Source organism: Lutra lutra, chromosome 3 (assembly GCF_902655055.1).
Source record: "Lutra lutra chromosome 3, mLutLut1.2, whole genome shotgun sequence".
NCBI lineage: Eukaryota > Metazoa > Chordata > Mammalia > Carnivora > Mustelidae > Lutra > Lutra lutra.
The window spans coordinates 119,270,591-119,293,493 of NC_062280.1; the positions used below are offsets into that span (position 1 = coordinate 119,270,591).

At 46.1% G+C, this 22,903-nt stretch overlaps 1 protein-coding gene across 1 annotated transcript in view; it reads right to left on the reverse strand.

The window, feature by feature from the left end:
* Positions 1-588: 588 nt before the first annotated feature.
* LATS2 (large tumor suppressor kinase 2) overlaps positions 589-22,903 on the reverse strand; it is a 75,095-nt gene continuing 52,780 nt past the window's right edge. Inside the window, exons 3-8 of the mRNA XM_047722881.1 lie at positions 14,503-14,635; positions 11,866-13,277; positions 9,961-10,543; positions 8,521-8,703; positions 6,468-6,574; positions 589-2,964 (exon numbers count right to left, since the gene is read on the reverse strand). Of these exons, the coding sequence (XP_047578837.1) occupies positions 2,470-2,964; positions 6,468-6,574; positions 8,521-8,703; positions 9,961-10,543; positions 11,866-13,277; positions 14,503-14,635 (2,913 nt within the window). The 3' untranslated portion in view covers positions 589-2,469. The remainder of the gene's footprint in view (positions 2,965-6,467; positions 6,575-8,520; positions 8,704-9,960; positions 10,544-11,865; positions 13,278-14,502; positions 14,636-22,903) is intronic.

Below are 22,903 nucleotides of genomic sequence, written 5' to 3' on the forward strand. Positions count from 1 at the left end.
CGATCCCAGGACCTGCATCATGACCTGAGAGGAAGGCAAATGCTTAACTGACTGAGCTACCCAGGCGTCCACATTTTGATTTTTGAACCATGCGATTATAACTATTCAAAAGATTAACAGAAAGAACACAAACTATAATATTTTCTGAAATTCCATCAACCATTTTAAACCAAAGTTCAGGGAGTTACCGTAGTCCTCTTAGTTTAAGCGTCTCACGAAGGGTAATCAACTCCTGATCAGGATTTATTTTATCACCCACCATACATATTTGATATCCCACTTAATCCACCTACTGATCCTAGTGAAGTATATTTTGTCAATATCTTATGAAGAGAAGATAGGTCACAGAACCATACCCTGACCTGGACTTTCTGTGTATAACCTGAAAACCCATTTTTCCCACACCCGACCCTTCCCTTCCTGAGCCAGAACCCTGTCTGGGGAGGCTCTTCTCCCTCCCTCTCATGACAGTGCCTCCATTAGCAGTTGGCAGTCCTGGCTGCATATGGATCACTGAGATAAGAGCAAGATAAGATCATTGATAAGAGCAAGAAATTACAAATTCCAATATGACATCACACCAAGGGATATGGATTCAAACTTTTAATAATAAATTGTGCCAGTAGAAGCTTTTCAAAGGCAATGATATATCAATAAATAATAGTTAAATTGAGTTCCTGAGAAAGAACCTACCACATGAAAGTATGTCAGAGCGCTGTAAATAACAGGGCGTTACTATAAAATAGCGAAAATACTGACAGTCACGATACAAGCACAGCAGACTTCAGAATTTGCCATTCATACAAATGTAAACCAGTACACAGTAATTTTTTTTTGTTTTTTCTTAGTTTAGACATTGATAAACTTGTAAGTGTTGTTGCCTAGATATATACTAAATAATGGATACATTATTATGCTAAAAAATTCAAGGAAAAATATGTGGAATAACATAATGAAAAATATGACGCATCAGATTTTTCTTAAAAAGCAAAAAAGAATTGAACTTTTTACTGAGAAATAAATCACTTTAAATAGGAATCATACTAATTTGAAATAAGGAATATTTTGTGTGTTTATCTATGTAGTTATATATACATCTACACTTCTAAAAAATACGTATGGCTTAATTATTTTTTTATTCCAATGTCACTTTGAATAATCCTTGCTGTTTTACAAAGATTAGAAAAGTATATTTTTAAAACCAAGTTAAGATTGATACTTCAAAGCACACCAAAAAAAAAAAGTGAAAGAATTAAATTTCATCATGGTTGTAACACCTCCCTTGTCTACAATGACAGGAGGAATGACATCACGCAAACTGTTCAGTGCGGGCAGTGTGCTGGCAGCCGGGCTGTGGCCACAGGGTTCCACATATCAGCTATGCCAAGGAGAGTATACTGACTAGCGAAATGGACAGAGTTCGATGATTAACTTAATATTTTTGGGCATAGCTAAATTAATCCCTTTTGATGTATATAAGTTTAGTATATGACAAATATTTAAGTTCACCCCCCAAAGAATCCAATCATACCCAAGACGCACACACAGAAATCACTTCTCAGTTACACATCTGCATTTCTTTGACAAAACAATAAGGGATACAATCATAGCAAAGAAGTCACCCATACGATATGTTATCAGCAAACTGTCTAGAACATCTCATTTAAAGATACTCAGTAAAAACATATTCACAGAACCTGCTGTGAATGGCAAGATATGGTAATTTTATAATAGAAAAACCTTGCTCATGCAGTACTCTCTACACACCAGACATCTGAAATCACACCCACATAATCACCTTGCTCACACTTCCTAGTATACTATCATATGCAAAAAGCAAAAAAAGAAAAAAAAAAAGAAAAAGCAGCTTTTAACATTATATCACAATTTTGAAATGTGGGAAAAAATATAAAACAAAAACCACTGTGTGAATAAAATGGTATCAGTAATATCAAAACAGTGTTACTTTTTTTTTTTTATACATTATTGCACAGAGATTTCTTATCACATGTTCTTCAGTTTGTATGTCTTTTCCTAAATGTGAATAAGTGCTATGGATAAAATACAAATGTAGAAAATAACAGCAGCATGATTTGTCAAAGTTAATCCCTATAATTTAGTAAGAAAAATGGCTATAAACAAAATAAGTGCTCTTTCTAAACTGTACTAAATTTTTAAAAATATTGTTTTAATGCAGTGAAGGTCCTCAAAAGCCAATTTCAATTCAAAGCAATGTTGACACTTGTCCCCCACCCCCATCAACCAGAATCTGCTAGACTTGAGTCCTTTATAAAAAAGCTTTTTTGTTTGTTTTGGGGGTTTTTGATGAAGACCAGAACTTCAAGTGAAGTAACCAATGGACTAACTTGAACAAAGCTGACCTCGACTCTCCATCAGGCCTGTTAAGAAACCAGTTCTGGCCCCCTGGACCTCTGAAGAAGCAGAGTGGCAGGGACTCCAAGTCACTGTCTACACATACACTGGCTGGCAACCTTCAGTCTGATCCACCATATCAGAATTTTCCAAATCAGAGTCCTCAGCCTGTGAAGCATCTGCTCCTGAAGGCTTTGGGCACCTAAAGGGATAGCCATTGTCATCAAAGAACCTTCGGAAAGTGAACTCATAAAATGCATGCTCAGGGTGTTTGTTATTTGGAGAGGTGAGTGTGTCCCAGGCCTTCGTGCTATCTTCACTAGCATCGTTCCAAGGGCTTTCTTCATCTACAGGGTCAAAATTTGAGGTGTCCATAGGGTGGCTGATCTTGGGGACATAGGGGGCTGGCTGCTTCCGGATGTCACTTGAGAAATCAATGGCCCCGAAGAATGGATGGGCCTTCAGGTCGTCGGCCCCATTCCTCCCCAGCCGGTGGTCGGCTGCGCAGCACAGTTTGGTGATGAGGTCCCGGGCCTCGGGGCTCAGCTTGACCTGGGCTGGAATGTGGAGCGTGTTCTCCCAGTTTATGACCTGAAGAGACAACAAAACTAAAGTTTTCCTTTCTTTTCACATTTTAAGTTTCATTTAGGGCAGTTCTGAGATAGTATGTAATGACATGGCTTTTAACTAATTGGACCTTGACGATGGGAGGATATTTAGAATAGATCGAGGAGCAGCAGGTGCAAAGCTGAGCAGCTATCAAAGGCCAACATGGGTAAGTAGCAGGCTCACAGCCTGAGGCGGGGTGTGCGTAAGCCAAACAGACCATAATAGACGGACTTTCTTCTATCAGAAATACAGATTCAAATTAAAACCACATTGAGATATCACCTTACACCAGTTAGAATGGCCAAAATTAGCAAGACAGGAAACAACATGTGTTGGAGGGGATGTGGAGAAAGGGGAACCCTCTTACACTGTTGGTGGGAATGCAAGTTGGTGCAGCCACTTTGGAGAACAGCGTGGAGATTCCTCAAGAAATTAAAAATAGAGCTTCCCTATGACCCTGCCATTGCACTACTGGGTATTTACCCCAAAGATACAGATGTAGTGAAAAGAAGGGCCATCTGTACCTCAGTGTTTATAGCAGCAATGGCCACGGTGGCCAAACTGTGGAAAGAACCAAGATGCCCTTCAACGGACGAATGGATAAGGAAGATGTGGTCCATATACACTATGGAGTATTATGCCTCCATCCGAAAGGATGAATACCCAACTTTTGTAGCAACATGGACGGGACTGGAAGAGATTATGCTGAGTGAAATAAGTCAAGCAGAGAGAGTCAATTATCATATGGTTTCACTTCTTTGTGGAGCATAACAAATAGCATGGAGGACAAGGGGAGTTAGAGAGGAGAAGGGAGTTGGGGGAAATTGGAAGGGGAGGTGAACCATGAGAGACTATGGACCCTGAAAAACAATCTAAGGGGTTTGAAGCGGCGGGGGGTGGGAGGTTGGGGGAACCAGGTGGTAGGTATTAGAGAGGGCACGGATTGCATGGAGCCCTGGGTGTGGTGCAAAAACAAGGAATACTGTTATGCTGAAAATAAAAAAAAATAGTAATGAAAGAGTAATAAAAAGAAAAAAATTCTAGAAAAAAAAAAGAAATACAGTTAAGCAAAAGAATTTTGTGATTTCCATAAAAATGAAGAGGCCGATCACTGGAGTCATTTCTTTAGCTTATGCAAGAGATTTCTATTGAACCATCATGGTTTGCATTCAGTACTTATTATGGCCAAGAGATGGCCCACTGGGATTTTGTTTAAAAAAAAAAAAAAAAAAAAAAAGACAACCTCACATAGGAGAATAAAGGTGACAGAACCTATGGTCTTGGCCTCATGCTTGTGACGGTCAACTGCACAGACCAGCCATCAAGATGTTTAGTAAATACATTTGTCATGAACTTCATCTACTATGAAGAGAAAACCTAATGGACGTCTCTATTATTTATACTTAGAATCAGGATAAAGCAAGGCCAAATTATCAGGCTACAGGCAGGAGTGACAGGGCATTGGTAAGGCATGGAGATAGGTGGGTGTATGGGTGGGAGGGCTGGTTTGAACTTGAGTAGTTGTTTTAATAAAGCTAAAATTATAAAAGTCAAAGAAGAAAACATAGGGGAAAATCTTCATGACATTGGATTTGGCAAAAATTTCTTGGATATGATACCAAAAGCACAGGCAACAAAACAAAAAATACATAAAATGGACTTTATCAAAATTAAAAACTTTTGTGCACCAAAGGACACTATTAACAGAGTGAAAAGGTAACCCCCAGAATGAGAGAATATATTTGCAAAGCATATATCTGATTGGGGATTAATGTCCAGAATATATAAAGATCTCCTACAATTCAACAATAACAACAACCTGATTAAAAAAGAGCTAAAGACTTGAACAGACATTCTCCAAACATGTGCAAGTGTCCAATAAGCACACGAAGAGAGGCTCACTCACTATCATCAGGGAAATACAAATCAAAACCAAAATGAGATACCACCTCACACCCACTAGGATGATTATGATTAAAAAAAACAAGTAAAGTAAGTGTTGATGAGCATGTGAAGAAACTGGACCCTTCATGCATGGATGATGGGAATGTAAAATCATGCAGCCACTGTGGCCAACAGTTTGGTGGTTCCTCAAAAGGTTAAACACAGAATGACCACATGATCTGGCCCATCTCACTTCTGGGTATATAACCCCCAAAAAGAAAGCAGTACTTGTATATGTACTCATGTTGACAGCAGCATTATTCAATCACCAAAATGTAGAACAAGCCCAAGTGACCCATCACCACATGATGGTTAGATAAATGTGCTGTACACATACACTGGAATATTCTTCAGCCTTATAAAGAAAGGAAATTCTGATATGTGCTACAGCATGGATGGACCCCAAAGACATTATGGTAAGTCAAATTTAGCCAGTCATGAAAAGACAAATATGGTTATTACACTTTCATGAGGCACCTAGACTAGGCAACTTCACAGACACAGAAAGTAGAAGAGAGTTTATAGAGTCTAGCGGAAGGAGGAAGGGGAGTTATTGTTTAATGGGTACAGTTTCTGTTTGGGATGATAAAAATATCTAAAAACAGGTAATGGTTACAGTTGTACAACACTGTGAATGCACTCAATGCCAATGAACTGTAAAATTAAAAATGGTTAAAATGTCAAATTTTATCACAATAAAAACATTGGGTTATTATCATGCAGGCAAATTAGTGAACAGTTCAGCAATTCAATTAGGATACAGATAATGTCAAATTGCATTTTTATTATTACCTGAGTGAAAACTAAGCCTTCATTTAGGGTTTTTCTAAGTGAGGGATTATTAATTTAAGGCCTAACATGGATTCTGGGACATATGGATACTTCATAGAACTGTTAGTAAACACCTATATTGGTGTTAAAGTGCACTGTTAAAGGAAGTCTCAAAGATTTCATCAGCTTCTCTGTTCAATCCTTAAGTAATCAAATCATTTATTTCAGAAAATGGCTATCATTCTATCATTCTAAAACTAGTTATTTAGTATTAAATGATTGACAGAGTAAATATTCTTTCCAACTGTTATTAGAAATATGTATAACTAGCCCAACCACACAGCTGATCATCTGCAAACGGTAATATAGCGTATAATGCAGTATAACAACCAAAGAAATAACTGGTTTCTTTAGGTCTAGTTCATAGAGTTGTCAGTGTTTTTTGTAAGGTAGGCATGGGTGACAGCAGAGAATGGATGTACATTGCACCTTTACGGCATCTCACTGTTCATGGTTCAAGATGGTGGGTGGCCACTGGTTCAAGTAAAACTTCAGATACACCTATGTATCAAAACACAGGTCTAACTTTGTGGCATTAGTAAAATAAAAATTTTTATACAGGTAACAATAATTATAATACTTTAAAATACACAACTGACAATCCAACACTATTCAGAATGAAAGGTCAAATGCTGACTGGAGACTCATGGGTTCATCAGAAAACCACGTGTGTTTGCAGCAAGTGGATGCATAGGCTCATTAGTTCCTACCTTCAGTTGGGTTTCTGTGGGAGTAGGGGCCAAAAAGGGCGGCTGCCCCACCAGCATCTCAAAGAGAATCACACCAACACTCCACCAGTCACAGAGTTGAGTGTATCCTGAAAGACAGAGTCTCACTCAATTCCAACACAGGCATGTATTCTTCTCAGAGAAGGATTTTGTGAAATCCTCAAATGCTAACTGACTGTTAAGGGGGAAAGCATGTTCAAGCAGCATACATGTTATGTAAAAGAAAACCAACCTACACAAAATGCACCTCCTTGCACGTGTGGCTCAGAGTAGAAGGCTGGATGGGACACCTGCCGGGATGGTGCCAGTCTTCATGTATTCTCTTCTTTTCTACCATTAGTCTGTGATAAACACAGGATGCTTTCGTAATAGAACTTTCTAAAAGTTTTATTGTTATTATTAGCAACACTACTAATCAGGATTTTAAGTCCTTAAAGAATGCACAAAGACATCAATTAAAATAGGACTAACTGAAAAACAGCAAGTGCTACACCTGCCAGTCTCAAGGGCTTCCTGGGGAGGCTTGCTAAGTTGATTTTGGAAGAAGCTGAGGAATATGGAGCAGAAGAGGGAAAGGGAACGGAAATAACGGTCTCCTAAGACACAGTGTGACACACTCACGGAGCCAGCCCCTTCCTCACCGAGCTCCCAAGACACAGTAGCTGAGGTGGGGCACCCTGCAGCTTGGGCAGGCGGGGCCGGCCTCATCAAGGCAGCAGAAAAGGTCCATTTTTCTTTTTTTATTTTTTTTTTAATTTTTTTTTTAATTTGACAGATAGATCACAAGCAGGCAGAGAGAGAGGAGGAAGCAGGCTCCCTGCTGAGCAGAGAGCCCGATGCGGGGCTCGATCCCAGGACTCTGAGATCATGACCTGAGCCAAAGGCAGTGGCTTAACCCACTGAGCCACCCAGGCGCCCCAAGGTCCATTTTTCTTTTATTTTCTCCCACTTTTCCTTCAGAGCTCTCTATCCCAGTCCCAGCCATGCTCTAGTCCTGATGTCACCTGATCCTTGCCAAGCCTGAACTGGGCCTTAAGACCTGCCAGCAGTGTTTGCTAACTCTGTTCTCCACCCATCCCATCTCTTCCTGCCCTGGTGTGGCACTGGAGGCAGCAGGGTAACACCAACCCGTTTCCTGGACTGCGGCATGTGTCAGGGTGCCAGAGACACCTCCTACCTCCCACTGGGAGAGGAAGGAGAGAACTACACCTTTCCAGGGCAGCGAGGCGAGGCCGGTATTCACAACCACCTCTCAAGGCAGTTATTGTTATGCCTGTGGCTCTGAGTGGTTAAGTGATTTGCCTTGGATTTCCATAGCTAACAAAGAAAACTGACTTGAACAGACTTCAAAGACTTGAAACAACACACGTGAAAAGACAGACCACTGACCTTTGGATTTACTGCACTGTCACTACGAGCCCCACAGCTATCACTGAAAGGTTCCTCTTGTACTCAGTCAAATGAATATTTGATAGAACATCCACACAGATCAATTTTACTGAATGCTTGTAATTTCACACATACCACTGTCCCCAAAACTCACCTGCCAGCACTTCTGGACTAACAGGGGAGAAAGGGAGGAAAACAAAACTAGCGTTCTGTCATACTTCCTAACCAACTGGATAGACTATAAGCAGCTAGGAACCTGAGCATGTATGGTTCAGGCAGACTGAATAGTGTCCCTGTGCCCTCAGAGTTGTTCTGTCAAAACCAGTTGTGGAGATTCTCTTGGATTCTAGACAGAAAGCCCACACCCTAAACCCAATCTATCCCAGCCAAAGCTAGTGAGGCAGGTCTAATGGTGTGTGTCCTCTTTCACCCCAGAAGCCACAGCAGCTGCAAAACAGATGTGAGACACGCTGGAGGCCTGTGAGGGAAATAATTTCCTCTCGGGCTTCCACGAGTACAAAAATACAATGAGAACATTCAGCCTTGGAAAGCTGGAGCTGGAGAGACTCAGAGGTCATCTGGTTCCACAGGTTTGAAGTCAAGATGGCTGCCAGTTGGGCAGCTGCCTGTGGCCGGAAGCACAAACCTTTTCGGAGGAGCACTTCCGGCGCAATGTAATTTGGGGTCCCAACCAGGGAGTGTGCCAGACACCTCTGGTGCTGCTTCCTGGCTCTCTGCTCCAGAGTCTTCAGCCTGTCTCCACATCGACAATTAGACACGTCATCCCAGAGGTCGCTGGGTTCCATGCTGTCCTGTCTGATGTGGCTCCCTTTCACCCAGAAATCAGGGGCAGTAAAAGAAGAGAATAAAAAACAAAGTGAATTTTCACTATTCAATGATGCAACAAATCCACAACTTCAAAGGGGGAAAGTAATTCAGTTCAGCTCCAGACATATTACAAGAAAGGATCCTCCCCAGCTGGTCTGCAGGGGTGGTCCATGATTCCTGGGTGTGAGTTTCAAGTCAAGAGGTAACAAACACTAAGAACGATGGATGAGGCAATGAGAAGAGCTGGGTGCTGTGCAGGGTGACAGCGTGATGTGCCAGGAGAAAAGCTCAGCTAACTATGGGAATACCAGACATAGCACTCTGGCCAAAGTCTACTACCTGTCTGACAAGACATGTTTTAAGATGAGCATGGAAAAGCATGAGACGATTTAAAAAATATAAACAAAAGTGGCTTTAATGCCAGAAAATGGGAAAGATGAAATGATTTAGGATTAGTTTTGAGTTAAAAAATAAATGCATGAGGCTCAATCGATAAAGCATGCAACTCTTGATCTCGGGGTTGTGAGTTCAAGCCCGTTACGTGTAGATTACTTAAAAAAAAATCTTACTAAAAAAAAATAGATGACTGAGCCATGGTATTAAAATAACTATATCAAGAAATGGAGTCATAAGTAAGCTAATGGCCAGCAGAACTATAGAAGATGGAGTTAACCTATATCTGTTCTTACAGATACCTATAGAGAGAGTCATATTAACTAGAAGAGAGGACTCTTAGGAGGTTGTGAGATTTAATTTTTTTTTTTTAAAGATTTTTATTTATTTATTTGACAGACAGAGACCACAATAGGCAGAGAGGCAGGCAGAGAGAGAGGAGGAAGCAGGCTCCCCGCTGAGCAGAGAGCCCGATGCGGGGCTCGATCCCAGGACCCTGGGATCATGACCCGAGCCGAAGGCAGAGGCTTTAACCCACTGAGCCACCCAGGCACCCGAGATTTAATTTTTTAAGGCTCATTTTATAAGGGCATAGTGATGGTTTCCACAAAGGTCCCATGACACCCCATAGCCTATTGTCCTAAAAATACTATAGTAAAACTTGAATCCATTAATTTAAAAAACTTCTTTTTTTCACATATCATACTACTGCTTCAGGGAGAAAAGGATGTCATGACAAATTATAAAATAACAGAAAACAGATAATTTCAAATGATCAGGAACCATCCAGATGGGAAAGAGTTGCCTTAGATAGTTTAGTTATGTCTAGATGTAGAAGGTGGATGTGGCATGTCTAAGACAATACCTTTCTGGTAGTATTTGGAATTGTGAGTCCACCTGAACCCAGTGCAGAGGCCAAAATCTGTCAGTTTGATGTGGCCATCAAGATCTATCAAAATGTTGTCTGGCTTAATGTCTCGGTGGATAAAGCCCATCTTGTGGACACTCTCAATGGCCAGAGTCAACTCGGCGATGTAGAAGCGGGCCAGGTGCTCAGGGAAGACCTCCATCCGGATCAGCAGGCTCATCATGTCTCCCCCTGGGATATAGTCCATCACAAAGTACAGGCTGTCCTTGTCTTGGAAGGAGTAGTAGAGTTTGACCACCCACTCGTTGTCTGCCTCAGCCAGGATGTCCCTCTCAGCCTTGACATGAGCCACCTGATTTCGGTTCAGGACATCCTTCTTCCTCAGGGTCTTCATGGCATACAGGGCATGAGTGTCCACCTTACAAGCAAGGCATACTTCTCCAAAGGCACCGATCCCCAGGGTTTTGATTTTCACGAACATGGACTTGTCCATTTTGGCCCTCTTCAGCCTGTTGTAATTAGACTCCTTCTGGTAGAGGATCTTCCTCATCTGTTCCTGCTCAGCTTCACAGAGTCCAGCCTGTGGGGAAGGAAAACAAGGAAGTCATGTTAGAGGAGTCTGTGGGAGGAAACAGATGGGACAGGAGATACAAGGATCCTAACTTAATTTATAGAAACAAGAACACTGAATGGGTCCGGTATACTACAAGCAAGACAACAACTGGTTCTGTTCTTTATATGCTTATGTAGACACAAGTCTGGAATCTAAAAGGAAGACAAAACGGGTGATTTTAGGCTCCAAAGGAAAATTCTATAAATAAAAATCTGCAAAAAAAAAAAAAAAAACCACAAAGTTCCTAGAACTCTAAGAGCAATCTAATAATTTAATAGCTTAAGGAAAATGGGAACAAGGAAAAGTCAATGAAAATGGAAGAGTGGAAAGTAAGGACACAGATTTGATTTTTAGAATTTGGAATGACTGGCTTTGTATGATTTAAATTTATTGTAACATTTTATTTTTTTTAATTATTTATTTATTTATTTGACAGACAGAGATCACAAGTAGGCAGAGAGGCAAGCAGAGAGAGAGAGGTAGAAGCAGGATACCTGCTGAGCAGAGGGCCTGACATGGGGCTCAATCCTAGGACCCTGGGATCATGACCTGAGCCAAAGGCAGAGGCTTTAACCTACTGAGCCACCCAGGCGCCCCTACTGTAACATTTTAATTTAGATCATTTCATTATCCACCTTCTCTAGCAGATTGGTGTCAATTAAGGTACATTTAAAATATTATTTACTGGGGCACCTGGATGGCTCAGTTAGTTAAGCATCTGATTTCGGCTCAGGTCATGATCCCAGGGTACTGGGATGTCCCTCTCCCTCTAGCCTCTGCCCCTCCCCCTGGTTGTGCTCTTTATGTCTCTCTCGCAAATAAATAAATAAATAAATAAATAAAGTCTTTCAAAAATATATATTATTTGCTAATTAAAGGATATACAGATTATTACCAGATGTATTTTCCCTTATAATCCCACAATTTCAATTTGTAGAACCTCAAACTTTGTTTCTCCTCTTTCAAAATGTTTAAATTACCAGTTACTAACAAATTTTGTTAAGGAATAAGTACACACCATAAAAATCGATCTGGTAATCTGCCTGTTGGCTGCATCACACTCAGTGTTCACTGCTCCCCTGCAGAGTCAGGGTGAACGGGCAAGGGAGCCTGAAATATGTGTCATTTCTCCAAGGTGTTCACCCTGTAACCATATCATTGCCCTGTGAGATGAATCATTTGTAATAAAGATGCATAAAGCAGAAACAAAAAAGGAATTCTGCTGTAATTCCCACTACCAATTTAGGAAAGAGCCAGGGCCAAATGATAAGGACATAATTAGAAATTACTTTCGCCATTTCCTGTTCCAGCTGCAACCTCCGGTTGACCTTCTGCTGGTAGGTTTTTATGACATTTTCCACGTGCTGCTCCATGAAGAACTTAAACGCATATGGCGAGTAGCTCTTGATGCGAGATTCCCTCTTCTCTTCATCTCTGCTGTTTTTCCGAACGGGAACAGGAGAGGTCTGAATCTGCTTTTTATCCTTCCCCATTTTCTCCCCTTTGGCATTTTTGTGGCTCTTGTCACTCCTCTCAGCAGGCTCAGCAGCCTGGCTGCCTCGGAGACTCTGCTCCATGCCCACACACAGGCTGTCCATGTCATACTGCTCTGACTTACTCCGGAGCAGCAAATGCTTGGGGTACGGTGGGGGCGGGCACCTCAGGTCTGGGCTGCCATAGTCAACGTCCAGCGGGTATGCATTGGCGCCCCCCAGGGGCAGAGGGTGCTCATCCTTGGAGTCCAGACTCTCCACCCCGGGGGTGGGCGCTGGCACCCAGGCCGGGTGGGAGGGTCCCACAGCCGTCTGGGGCTCGGGCCGCATCACCCTCACACTCTTCACTGGGTGCAGGATGTGGGCGGCTGTCACAGCCGTGATGGTGTTGGGGGAGGGCATGGAAGGCTCCGTCTTGCTGGGCACTCCTGCCCGGATGGGCACGGCCACTGGCTGCTGGTGGTTGTTGAAGGAGTTGGTTCTGCTGGGGATGGGGCCTTCAGGCAGGAATGCCACGTGCTGGCGGGGGGGTGCCTCCAGGCCCTGCTTCTGAAGAGAGTCGCGGCGGGACAGGGTAGAGGACTGCCACTGCTGGACAGGAGGGCTGCTCAGGTCATAAAGGTCCACGTTGAGGCTGTTTCTGGAGGGTGTGATCAGACTCTGTGGGGGGCTGTCACTTTTGAACACCTGACCCCGGGAGCCCATCATGTGCATTTGGTGGGCCTGTTTGTGGTGTGGGTGGGGCATGTACAGCCCTGTGGCCGCTCCCGTAGGTGGAAATGCATGGCCGGCCCCCGGCTGCACGGCTGGGCCCTTGGCAGCAAGGTTTGCGTATGCTCCTGCCTCCTTGTTTTGGAAGGAGGGGCTACGCTGGATGCCATAGCCCAGCGGCTCCCCAGGTACCAGTACGTGTGGCCTGTAGTGGGGGCCTTGCAGTGGGAGGGGTTGGCCCCCGGGGCCGGCCACTGGGAAGTTCATCCCTGCAGCCTCCATGTTTGCGGCATAGCCTTTGGGCTGGTGCTGATGGCCACCAGGCACGCTGTGAGTGCTTCCGGCGAAAAGAAAGTCCATATACTGACGAGGTACCTCCTCCAGCGTGCTGCTGCCCTCATAGGCTGCCCCACTCATCTGATGGTAGGGTGGGAAAGGCTCGCCTGTTCCTTCAAAGCTTGGCCTCCGTGGCACAGGGGCTGGTGTGATGCCCTTTCCTGCAGAGGAAAGAATGGGGACGGTATTAGAGGGGAACCTGCTCCATTGGCTCTGGCTCTTTCAGGCTGGACCCTCGCACTGGCCGTGTCCTTGGGGTCAACACTGCTGTACAGGCTCTGCAATGACCCCAGGCCCTCTGGAAGGCCCTCCGACAGAGGCTAAACTCTGCTGTGGGCAGATCCAGATGACCTTCTGGGTCAAAGGCTCTGCCCCACCCATCAAAGGTCCCTCAGAGGGACACTTGGCAGAGCCGAGAACCTCTACAGACATCATCTAGGGCAGAAGCACAGCCAAACAATTACTTTTCCTGGGCTAAGAAGATGCATCAGCAAATACATGTCAAAGGCAAATGCAGAAGAAAATCATTACAGACATGGGCCTGCATTTCCCCCTTGGAGCTGTGCTCCAAGACAGACCCTGGGACTCTAAGAATCTTGATTTGGAGAGCCAGCAGGCAATCATTCAAGGACCTTCTATCAACAAGAAAACAAGAGTCTGTGTTCTCTTAACAAAAAAGATACAACTTCCCACTCAGTAGATGAATTGGGTTTTATCAAAGATCTTCTACAAAATAAGGAAAACTCTTTTTGCTAAATACCCAAAAATCCCTTATCACTCCCATGGACCTCAGCCACCCAAAACTTCTCATCTGCTCCAGAAACATTCACTGAGATCCAGTGAGGCAGAGCATGTGGTGCTGGTGTGTCTGGCCCTTCCCAGGGGACACTGTGGGGGCTGTCCTAGTGCCATTACCATGGCTGCCAGTCTGGAGAGCTGCCTGCCAGCCTGTTCTGAGGCAAGAGTGTGAGCAGAGGTGTGTTCTAAGATCAATGAAATAAACCTCCCTTTTCAAAGACTCCCTCATAAGCCTAAGAGAAAATAGAAAGAACATTTTAGATCTCACTCTGCTGTGTTGCCTAACTTTAATATCCAGTCGGGTTTTTTAATCTTCCCAGAACAAAGCATGTATACAAGCAACCCCCAACCCCCCGCCACTGGAAGTACTGCAGCCTATTTCAGGACCCAGGTAAGTCCTGTGATTGGCCACCTGCTGCCTCCCCTCACAGGGCCCGAAGGCAGAGCAAGGCAGGCCCAGCTCACCACTAAGTGCTGTGAGGCAAAGGGCCAAGAGATAATGTGCTGGCTGGGGCCATACTGGACCTCCCTTCCTGTACGTGGAGTTGTGTTTTTCGATCCCCCACAGCGCTGCAGGTCTGAGCTCACCTGGCGAGGTCTGCTTAATGACTCGCACAATCTGCTCGTTCCTCGGGTCCAGGTAGCCCATCTTGCTGATGTACTCCAGAGCGGCTTCAATGCTCCGGCTGCCGGTCTGCTTCAGAGCCCTGCCTGCCATCTCCTGGGAGGAAAGCACAAGGCTGCTTCAGTGGGTGGTGTCAATGCCTGTCATCTTAAAACAGAGCCACGCGAGGACTTGCGTTGCCACCATGCTCAGGACTATTGTGACATCTGCCCCTCTGTGCCTGCTGGGGTCCTGCAACGTGCCGCAGACAAGTCTCAGCATGAGCACAGCTGGCTCCATGTCCTCAGGGGCCTTGTGACAAAAGCTCCCACACACTAAACCATAGGCTATTTAGGATACGTCACAAACACACTGGAATTTTGATGGTGGACCTGAAAGAATCTTAAGTTCTGCTTCTCCTTAGAAGACTTCTGTGATTGGGCTGATTCTGCTTTGTGGGCAAACCTAAAACTAGAACAGTTTAATGTGAAGAATGGCTGAAGTCAGAGACCTTGGCTTTAACCTCCTCTGACCTCCAGGCTAACTTGGAGAAAGAGGAGGAGGGGAGGGTCACCAGAGTCATTTATAAAGAGCTTGATGAATGCCCTGAGCTGGCTATGGTAGCTGGGAACTTGCACTTGGGCTCCTGGTCTAGTGGGAGAAAGAGATGCCAGGCCCTAAAGGAGCCCTCGGAGAAGTGCCCAGCATAGGACAAGCCCCCTAAAACTGGCTGTGGGATGAACAAGAGAAATAAGCTGGGGACCACCACAGGAGACACAGAGGACAAAGGTCAGGGATGAAGGACAAGGGTCAGAGGAGACGGGATTCCTCCTGCTGGTGGGGAAGGGCACCAGACACTGTTGGTGGAAGAGATGGAGGCACAGCTAGCTCCCCAAGGACCCACAGAATTTGGGTAGATGGAGAGTCCAGGGGGTATTTTTGGCAGGGGGAACAGCCAGAGCAGAGGCCAGGGGGACAGAGGATGGGCTGAGTGGCAGGCAGCAAACAGGGACATGAGAGACAGCAGAGAGGGAGCTAAGGCTGGGGCCAGACTGTACCAGTTACAGAGGCTTTCCAATCGGGGACATGGGGCAATGAGAAGATCAGTTTGGGGTAGAGAGATGATAAGCAGAGCTGGAGGCATTCCGAGGTCAGAGAGATCACACAGGCCAGAGCAGATGGGAGACAGGAAGGGACAAAGTGCCTGTTGGTTGGCTTAGTAGAGCTGTGGGCGAACAGGAAGGATGGCAGAGGTTGGCCTCCTCGAGACAATGATGGAACAGGCTGAGGCAGCAAATGGGGAATTTGTGGGAGGGAACACAGAGCACTGTGAAGGTGGAGGGGCAGGCAAGCAGGGAGGAGCAACAAAAGGCAGAAAGGGTGGTGACAAGAGACAAGAGGGGGTCCAAAGGCATAAGGGATAGGAAAGCAATGCAAAGGAGATCCTGTGGCTCAGACAGGAGGAGAACAGGAGTGAGGGTGCAGGAAGATCCAGGATGACGAGAAGGAAGCTCAGGGCTGTTCCGGGCAGAAAGACAGTGGCTGTGCTAGCCAAGGACCACTCTGGAGAATCAGAACTCATCCCAGACACTGAGAAGAAACAGATCTCCCAACCAAGTGCTTTTCCAGGCTAACTCAGAGCTGACCACTATGCTCCTGCCAGCCCTGGGACAGGGCATCACCTACCGATGACCTTCATCAGCCCAATCTGTCTGTCCATGTGTCCTTCTCTGGGACTGGGAGAGCCTGGTGGGGCCTGAATTCCACCTCACTTGTGGCTATATCCACCCACCTAATGGGGCCATTGGAACAACTTCAGCGCCTAATATCCCTCTGATTATGTAATACTAAAATCCAGTTTTCCTTTCCTGGCCATATCCCTGCTTCATGGCAGGACAAAGCACACTGGCTGCTAACCTGTGTCTATATTCTTGGTGACACCAAGAGACACGACAAGATGATGGGGGGTGGGGCAGGGGGCAGCCACCGATGGCCTGAGATGGGTGGGTGGGGACATGGTAGTTGCAGGACACAGGGCGTGGGGGGGCAGGGGGTGGGGAGAACATGGAGAGGCATTTATGAGGCAGAGGGAGAAACAGTAGTTAAGAACAGAGCTGTGTTTTGAAAGCAGAGCTTGGACGGATAGAAATGGCAAGTGTGTCAAATCCGGTGGGGCCGTTGAGAGAAGTGCAGAAGTGAACACAGCGATGCCTCACCTGTAGACAGGAGGTAATGCTTCAACCTCCCGACTTCACAGCTATGTTATGCGATGAGGTCATGTCTGCAGAGAACTCTCGACAGCTCGGAGGAAAACATGGTATAAGGCCGCCTCTTATCAGGATCATCCTGGATCTTTTGGCACCCATTTAAAATGTGTGCCCGAGGGGGCTGACCCTAACCACAGCTGTCTGCTCTGTCTGAAACGTGACCACCAGCTCCTGTCTTCTCCAGGGTGAACTGCCAGACACGCTCACTCCCTCAGCACCCGCCGAACGGCAGAAGAGTGCAGACTCTCTGACGGACCACCACATTCTCAAACTCTCCCTGTTTACTGGGTACCCATGACTTCGAGATTTATACATTTATTGTGCTTTGAATCTAGGAACTTAACCAAGAAAAATTAACAGGAGACCACAAATAATGACTGTTCATAGCAATGCTTCAAATCATAAAACCTAACCAATGCTAATGAGGCAACCTGTTTATTAAAAACCATCAAATAATCCAGGTCAGGCAAGTCTTACCCCTGTGCGTTCCTCACCCTCATTTGGAAAATAAGTGGTTTGTACACGTTAACTCTCGGAAGATGCTATACGCACACGTGTGCAGCTAGGTCTTACAGCTGAAGTAAATCCAAGATCATTTCTAAATCCAGGGGAACACGCACGCTGCCTCTCATCCAGCCACTCCATCTGCCGTGGACTGCGCACAGACCCAAGCAGGCGTCAGCTGGTGTTAAGCCCGTCCAACAGCATATCCTACTCCCTTCACGGCTGCTGCGTGTGACCTCACTAAAGCCCCACACGACTCTGGCTCTCAGACACCAAGCCAGCAGCTTGGACTGTCCCCCTGGGAAGTAGCTTGGAACCTGCTTGGGGAGAGGTGCCAAGAGAGGAAGGGCAGCAGCCACTGCCTCCAGCATCCCCACAGGGTGTCCAGGCGCTCCCAAAGGTCGGATGCCCCTCCTGGCACAGGTCAGTGATGATGGTGGGGCCAAGCATGTCATTATACACAGTATTTCTAATGTACCCAAGAATGCCCAATTTCTGCCCCAGAGCTTAGGTACTTTTCCTGGATGGTATATGCTTGGACACTGGCATATCTACATGCATGATGCACGGGCTAGTACACGCAGTCCCCCTGCCCCTTTCTCTGGCAGACAGACACAGCTATGTCCTGTCTGCCTCTGGACTGTCTCTTCCTCTTACCTGTCCCTGTACCACCCCTGCACCCTCCACCACCCACACATGTATGCTCCTCTGTACCCTGTACTCCCATCTATTACTGATCTGTCCCGGAGCATCTAAAGTCTCCCCTACCAGTGCAGCAGCCCAACGAGCACAGAGGCAATGTCTCGCTAATTTTGATTTCCTTAGTACCTTCAGTATAAGTATCTTTGGAATAAAACTAAAAAGGCCTATCACAACTATAATAGAGAAAAGGAAAACAAAACAAAAACCGAGGGAGAAAGGGGGTGACCTAATAAGGCCAAAGTTAAAGTGATATGGCATGTGTTGGGCCCAGGCGGTGACAAGGCCCCCTACCCCCCACATGGACCACCTCATTCACAGGAGCTGTGAAAACAAAGTGATTATCCTCCAATCATTCCTGAGACCTGACTAACAGTATCACTTCTTCCCACATAGCTTTTTTTCAGTGTATACCTTCCATGGAAATGCTCCATGGGCAGCGTTGCCCTCCAAGGCAGATCTGAGAGGAATCTGGGCTCTGAGATCTGGTAGGCCACCTGTCCCTCCCACCCTCCTTTGTTGCAGGACAGGGCTTCCATGGAGTTCAAGGGAAACAATGAGGGATGAACCAGGCCCTGGGAGGGCAGAGGTGCCCCCAACCAGGGGCAGCTGCCATGGCAGCAGGACTGAACAGGGGCCCCCTGTCCCCAGACCAGTCAGGGGATCCAGACTTCAACATCCATCCCTAGACCCCAACTGTGTCTGTCTGTCCATTGGCGCCTTCCATCCCACTCCCTGTCTATCTCATCTCAAATCCCCATTTCATAAAACTGATGGACTGATGAAGAAACAGAAACTACTGATCAGTCCATTATCAAATTCATAATAAAAATGACTGGGAGGAAAAAAAATATACCCCAAGATGCAATTAACAACAGCAAAAAGTACCTATTACAGGGATTTGCACTTAACAGAAGGGTGACTCTCTATCTGAAATTCGAACCTGGGAAGCTCAGAGATATGGACATGGCCAAACAGTGGCTGCTTATAGCTCACAGCGTGGAAGCAAAAATGAGCAGGAGCTGATATGGTCAAAAGCTAATCATGAACCCAATCTTCACTGTAAAATTTCAATGGAAACTACTTGGTTTTGATGAAAATAAAAGTAAAAACGGAAACAATTGTAAATTATCTAATTTCTAATGAAACCTAATGTGGGAGCTGACAAATGATGACCTTAAGCCTGTCCTAGAAAGTCACTGAAGCTTCATTTCCCACATTCTCCCCAACTCGTAGGAAGCTGTCCTGCCACCTGCTGCCCATAGTAGCCCATACTGCTGTCTGCTAGGCTCTCCACAGACCCCACACAGTATATGTTGTGGTGCAGCTGGCTCAGCTCCAAGGTTTCCCTCCTATTAGAGAAGGCTAGAGGGTGACAGAGACAAGACAGGCGACTGCTCCCTGGAAAAGAGATCCCACCAAAGGCCCTGGAAACACTTCAGCGTTCACCCACAGCTTCCTAGTCAGCCCCAAGGAGCAAAAGCTCACGGGCAATTTGGCGGCACCTCTTCTGGACAAGCTGCCCCAGGGATGAGAAACTGAGAGAGAGGAAAGAAGCCACATTCCTGCGCTCACTAGTGATCGCCACGGGCCGCAAACCACATGCCAGGCATGAGCAGAGAGTGGCAAGGGAGCTCACAGCCATGTCAGGGCAAGGACAACTGGGAAGGGGGCCGGTGCCCTCTGGCTGGGTGAAAAGCCTGTGCACAGGCAAAGAGACAAGTGCACAGACAGGCAAGAAGCTGGAGCCAGGAGATGGAGGGGGATGAAGCTAATACTGGGCTTCGGGGCCTAGAGCCAAGCTGAGGAGCTCCTTTCTCAAGCACTCACCCGCCGTCAGTTCAACGTCCTGATCGAGAATTGCGCAGGGCCATTCCGAGCATAAAACCTGCTCCTGAGCAGGCAGCAGGATGGCAGAGCACTACAGAGCCTCGACGTGGAGCATGGAGCCATGTGGCCTGGCTTCACTCCTGCCCTCCGCCACATAGCAGCTGTGTAACCTTCAACCAGTCATTTACCTACTTTGAGCATTTGTTTCCTCCCTGTGAAAGAAGCTAAGAGGGCTGCCCCGAAGATTAGAAGAGATAATGACACATTTCAACACCATTTAAGGGTTTGCTCTTGCAGTTCACAGAGGTACTTCAAGTGTCTCTGGTGACAAACATAAAGATTATGCTTGCAGATTTGATACAGATTCAGTATTTAATCTTTCTAATACTTTATACTTCATTTTTCCTACCACAATTATAACTAGAACGGTAATGAATTCTTTTCACCAAGTCTCAATGGACACCTCCAAGCTCTTCCAGTTCACCTAGGGCTGCCCCATAAATACTACTCCGTTCCGTGGGTGCTAAGATGGGAACAGGGTCGGGTGGCCGTGCCTTGAAGTGAAACAAGTTGCCCCGAGAAGGATGGTCAGGAATCTGACACTAGAAAGAGCTGGCTGAGTGACAGAATGACTGAATGGGACTCTGGCAGGAGAGCCACAAAGGAGGAAAGGGGGGCCTTTGGGGAGGCCAGGAAGTGGGGAGGCGGGAGGAGGTGCTCTGGGTTCTCATGCAGGTTGCCTCCCCCTGTGTGGGAAGGTGGAGATAAAGCACAAACAAGGGCTGTACTCAACCACAGGCTGAAGGAAAAGTAAAACGCATACTGAACACAAAAATCAAACTATTTCCCCAAGTTTTCCTCTAGTACCTAATTTGCATACCTGGGCCATTCTTCAGGAAAGCCTCTTCTATATAAGTTCACAAAATCTTCAAGCTGTCCTACCATGTGTCTCCTATATTGCTTACCACTTACTAATTATCAACGGTCTAAAACTGAGCAATACTATGGGTTAAAAAGACTTTGATAACTTTATGCCACCTAGCAACATGCACCAAGAAAATATTATGTACAACTCATTCTCCTAAAGCACTCCAGAAAGCTTCAGTTAGGATTGCTTAATAGCTCATACAAAAGTTATGCTTATCCACTAGGGACTCAGGCACCGTGTCTACAAGCCAGCCTTCTCTTTCACACAGCCCGGTGTGCTGGGGTTGAAGCATGAGCTGTGCTAGGTCTGGTACAAGCTGCCTCCAAGATTCAAAGTCACTTCCTTGGTGACTGCTCCATGCCACCTACGGCAATGACTCCACCTGTGCAAACCCACCCACCTGTTCAGTCTTCCCATTCAGTAAACAACAGCGCCATTCTCCCAACCTTGGAAGCATCCTGACTTTGAGATCTCCTTCATATCCCACATCCAATCTAGAAGCACTTTTTCTCAGCTTTACCTAGACTAGAGTAGTAGAAGATGCTTGACGCTCTGAAGGCAAGAGACTTCCACCTTAGGTATCTCTCCCAAGAGATTTCTCCTTTTATATTTTATCAATAAACTGTTGGGAACTTAAACTGGTTCTAGTCAAAATAAATTCTGGAAAATGAGATTTCCCCGTATCTTGTCTGCTATGAAAGCGACTGCAGTGAGGCAGTTTAACAAAATGGCCAAGCGGCTGATGTGTAAGGCATGGAACCAAACTGCCCTCCTGCTGTTCTGGCAGACTCTTGAGCTGCTCCACACTCCAATTTCAAAGCATTCCCAGGACCAGCCAAGCCTCCACTGTAGGTCCATTTTACCTAACAATCTCCTCTGCCTAGTCCGGATCTGCCCCTCAGTAAGCCTCCTACCCAGCAGCCCTGCCAGCTGCTGCAGGGCCCCCAGAGCCTGCTCTGCCGGCCCTGCAGCCCACACACGACAGGAAGCCCACCGAACAGCACGAGGAGGCCCAGCAATCAGCTGTGCTACTTCTCTAGGTGCGAGGGCTCTTGATGCCAAAATGCCCAGCTTGGGGAAAAGGCTGTGGTCTGGCCATGGATGTGCCCCACCTGCCTTTGCTCTCCTGACGTGATCACCCTCAAATGGGTACATTTTCTCCACCACTCACAGGTCCTACAGTGCAGAGCTGTAGCAAACCTAGTCACGCGCCTACGGTTTTTGAGTCCTAACTCATAAGAGGACAAAAGCTGGGTTCACACACTCTATAAGGCTCAATTATTTTATGGTCATCGACGCAGGATTAAGATAATTGAAAGTCAGTGAAGAGTTATTATGTACGAAGGAAGGAATTTCCTATGGAGGTCCTTCCCCTAACCCCTTTCTGGTAAGGAAGCATTTTTCAAATATAGCAAAGCCATATCCCAACATTTTAACATTCCAATTGCAAAATTTGGCTGCAAAATGAGAAATGTAGAACTCTGGTCTTGCTGGGTCCATGTGGGCCTATGTCTCAGTCCTCAATACACACTATCAACTTAATTTCAGAGTCAGAATGGAGGAAAAGAATCTCTGGCCATCCCTTGCTGAAGACCCCATCTCTGGGCAAGACCCCCAGCCACCTGAGCACTGCTGTCCTCCCTTCTATCCCCAAATCAATGGGCACTTCCTCAGCCTGTCAAGGAAAAGAAAGCACAGCTAGCTTTGTAATTGGGCGGCATTCCTCTTCTTCACCTTAAAAAGGAATCTGATCCAGAAGGCTAGATTTCCTGAAGAGAACACCAAGATGGAAAAGAAACAAACAGCAGGGTATTTGGGAAGGGCACCCGCAGTGAGCAGCAGCCCTGAGAGGAAAGATGCCCGGGTGCATGGAAAGCTACGGCCCAGATAGCTGCTCCTGGAGCACACAGCCCACACACTGTCGCAAGGGCTGCTGCTGCCCTGCATTTCCTCAACCAAATGCTTCCAGGAGTTCTTTTGGAAACAGAGTGGAACACAGTGTCTCAGTGCATTCTGCTGCCAGTTTGTCAAGCCTTAATCAGAAACACAGGCCTGGGGCGGATTGGATGTGAATCACCAGCCAGCCCAGCAGACCCACCTACTGCCATTCTCTGTCCTGCAGGCAGTTCCCAGACAGGAGGAAGAGCTCTCTATGTG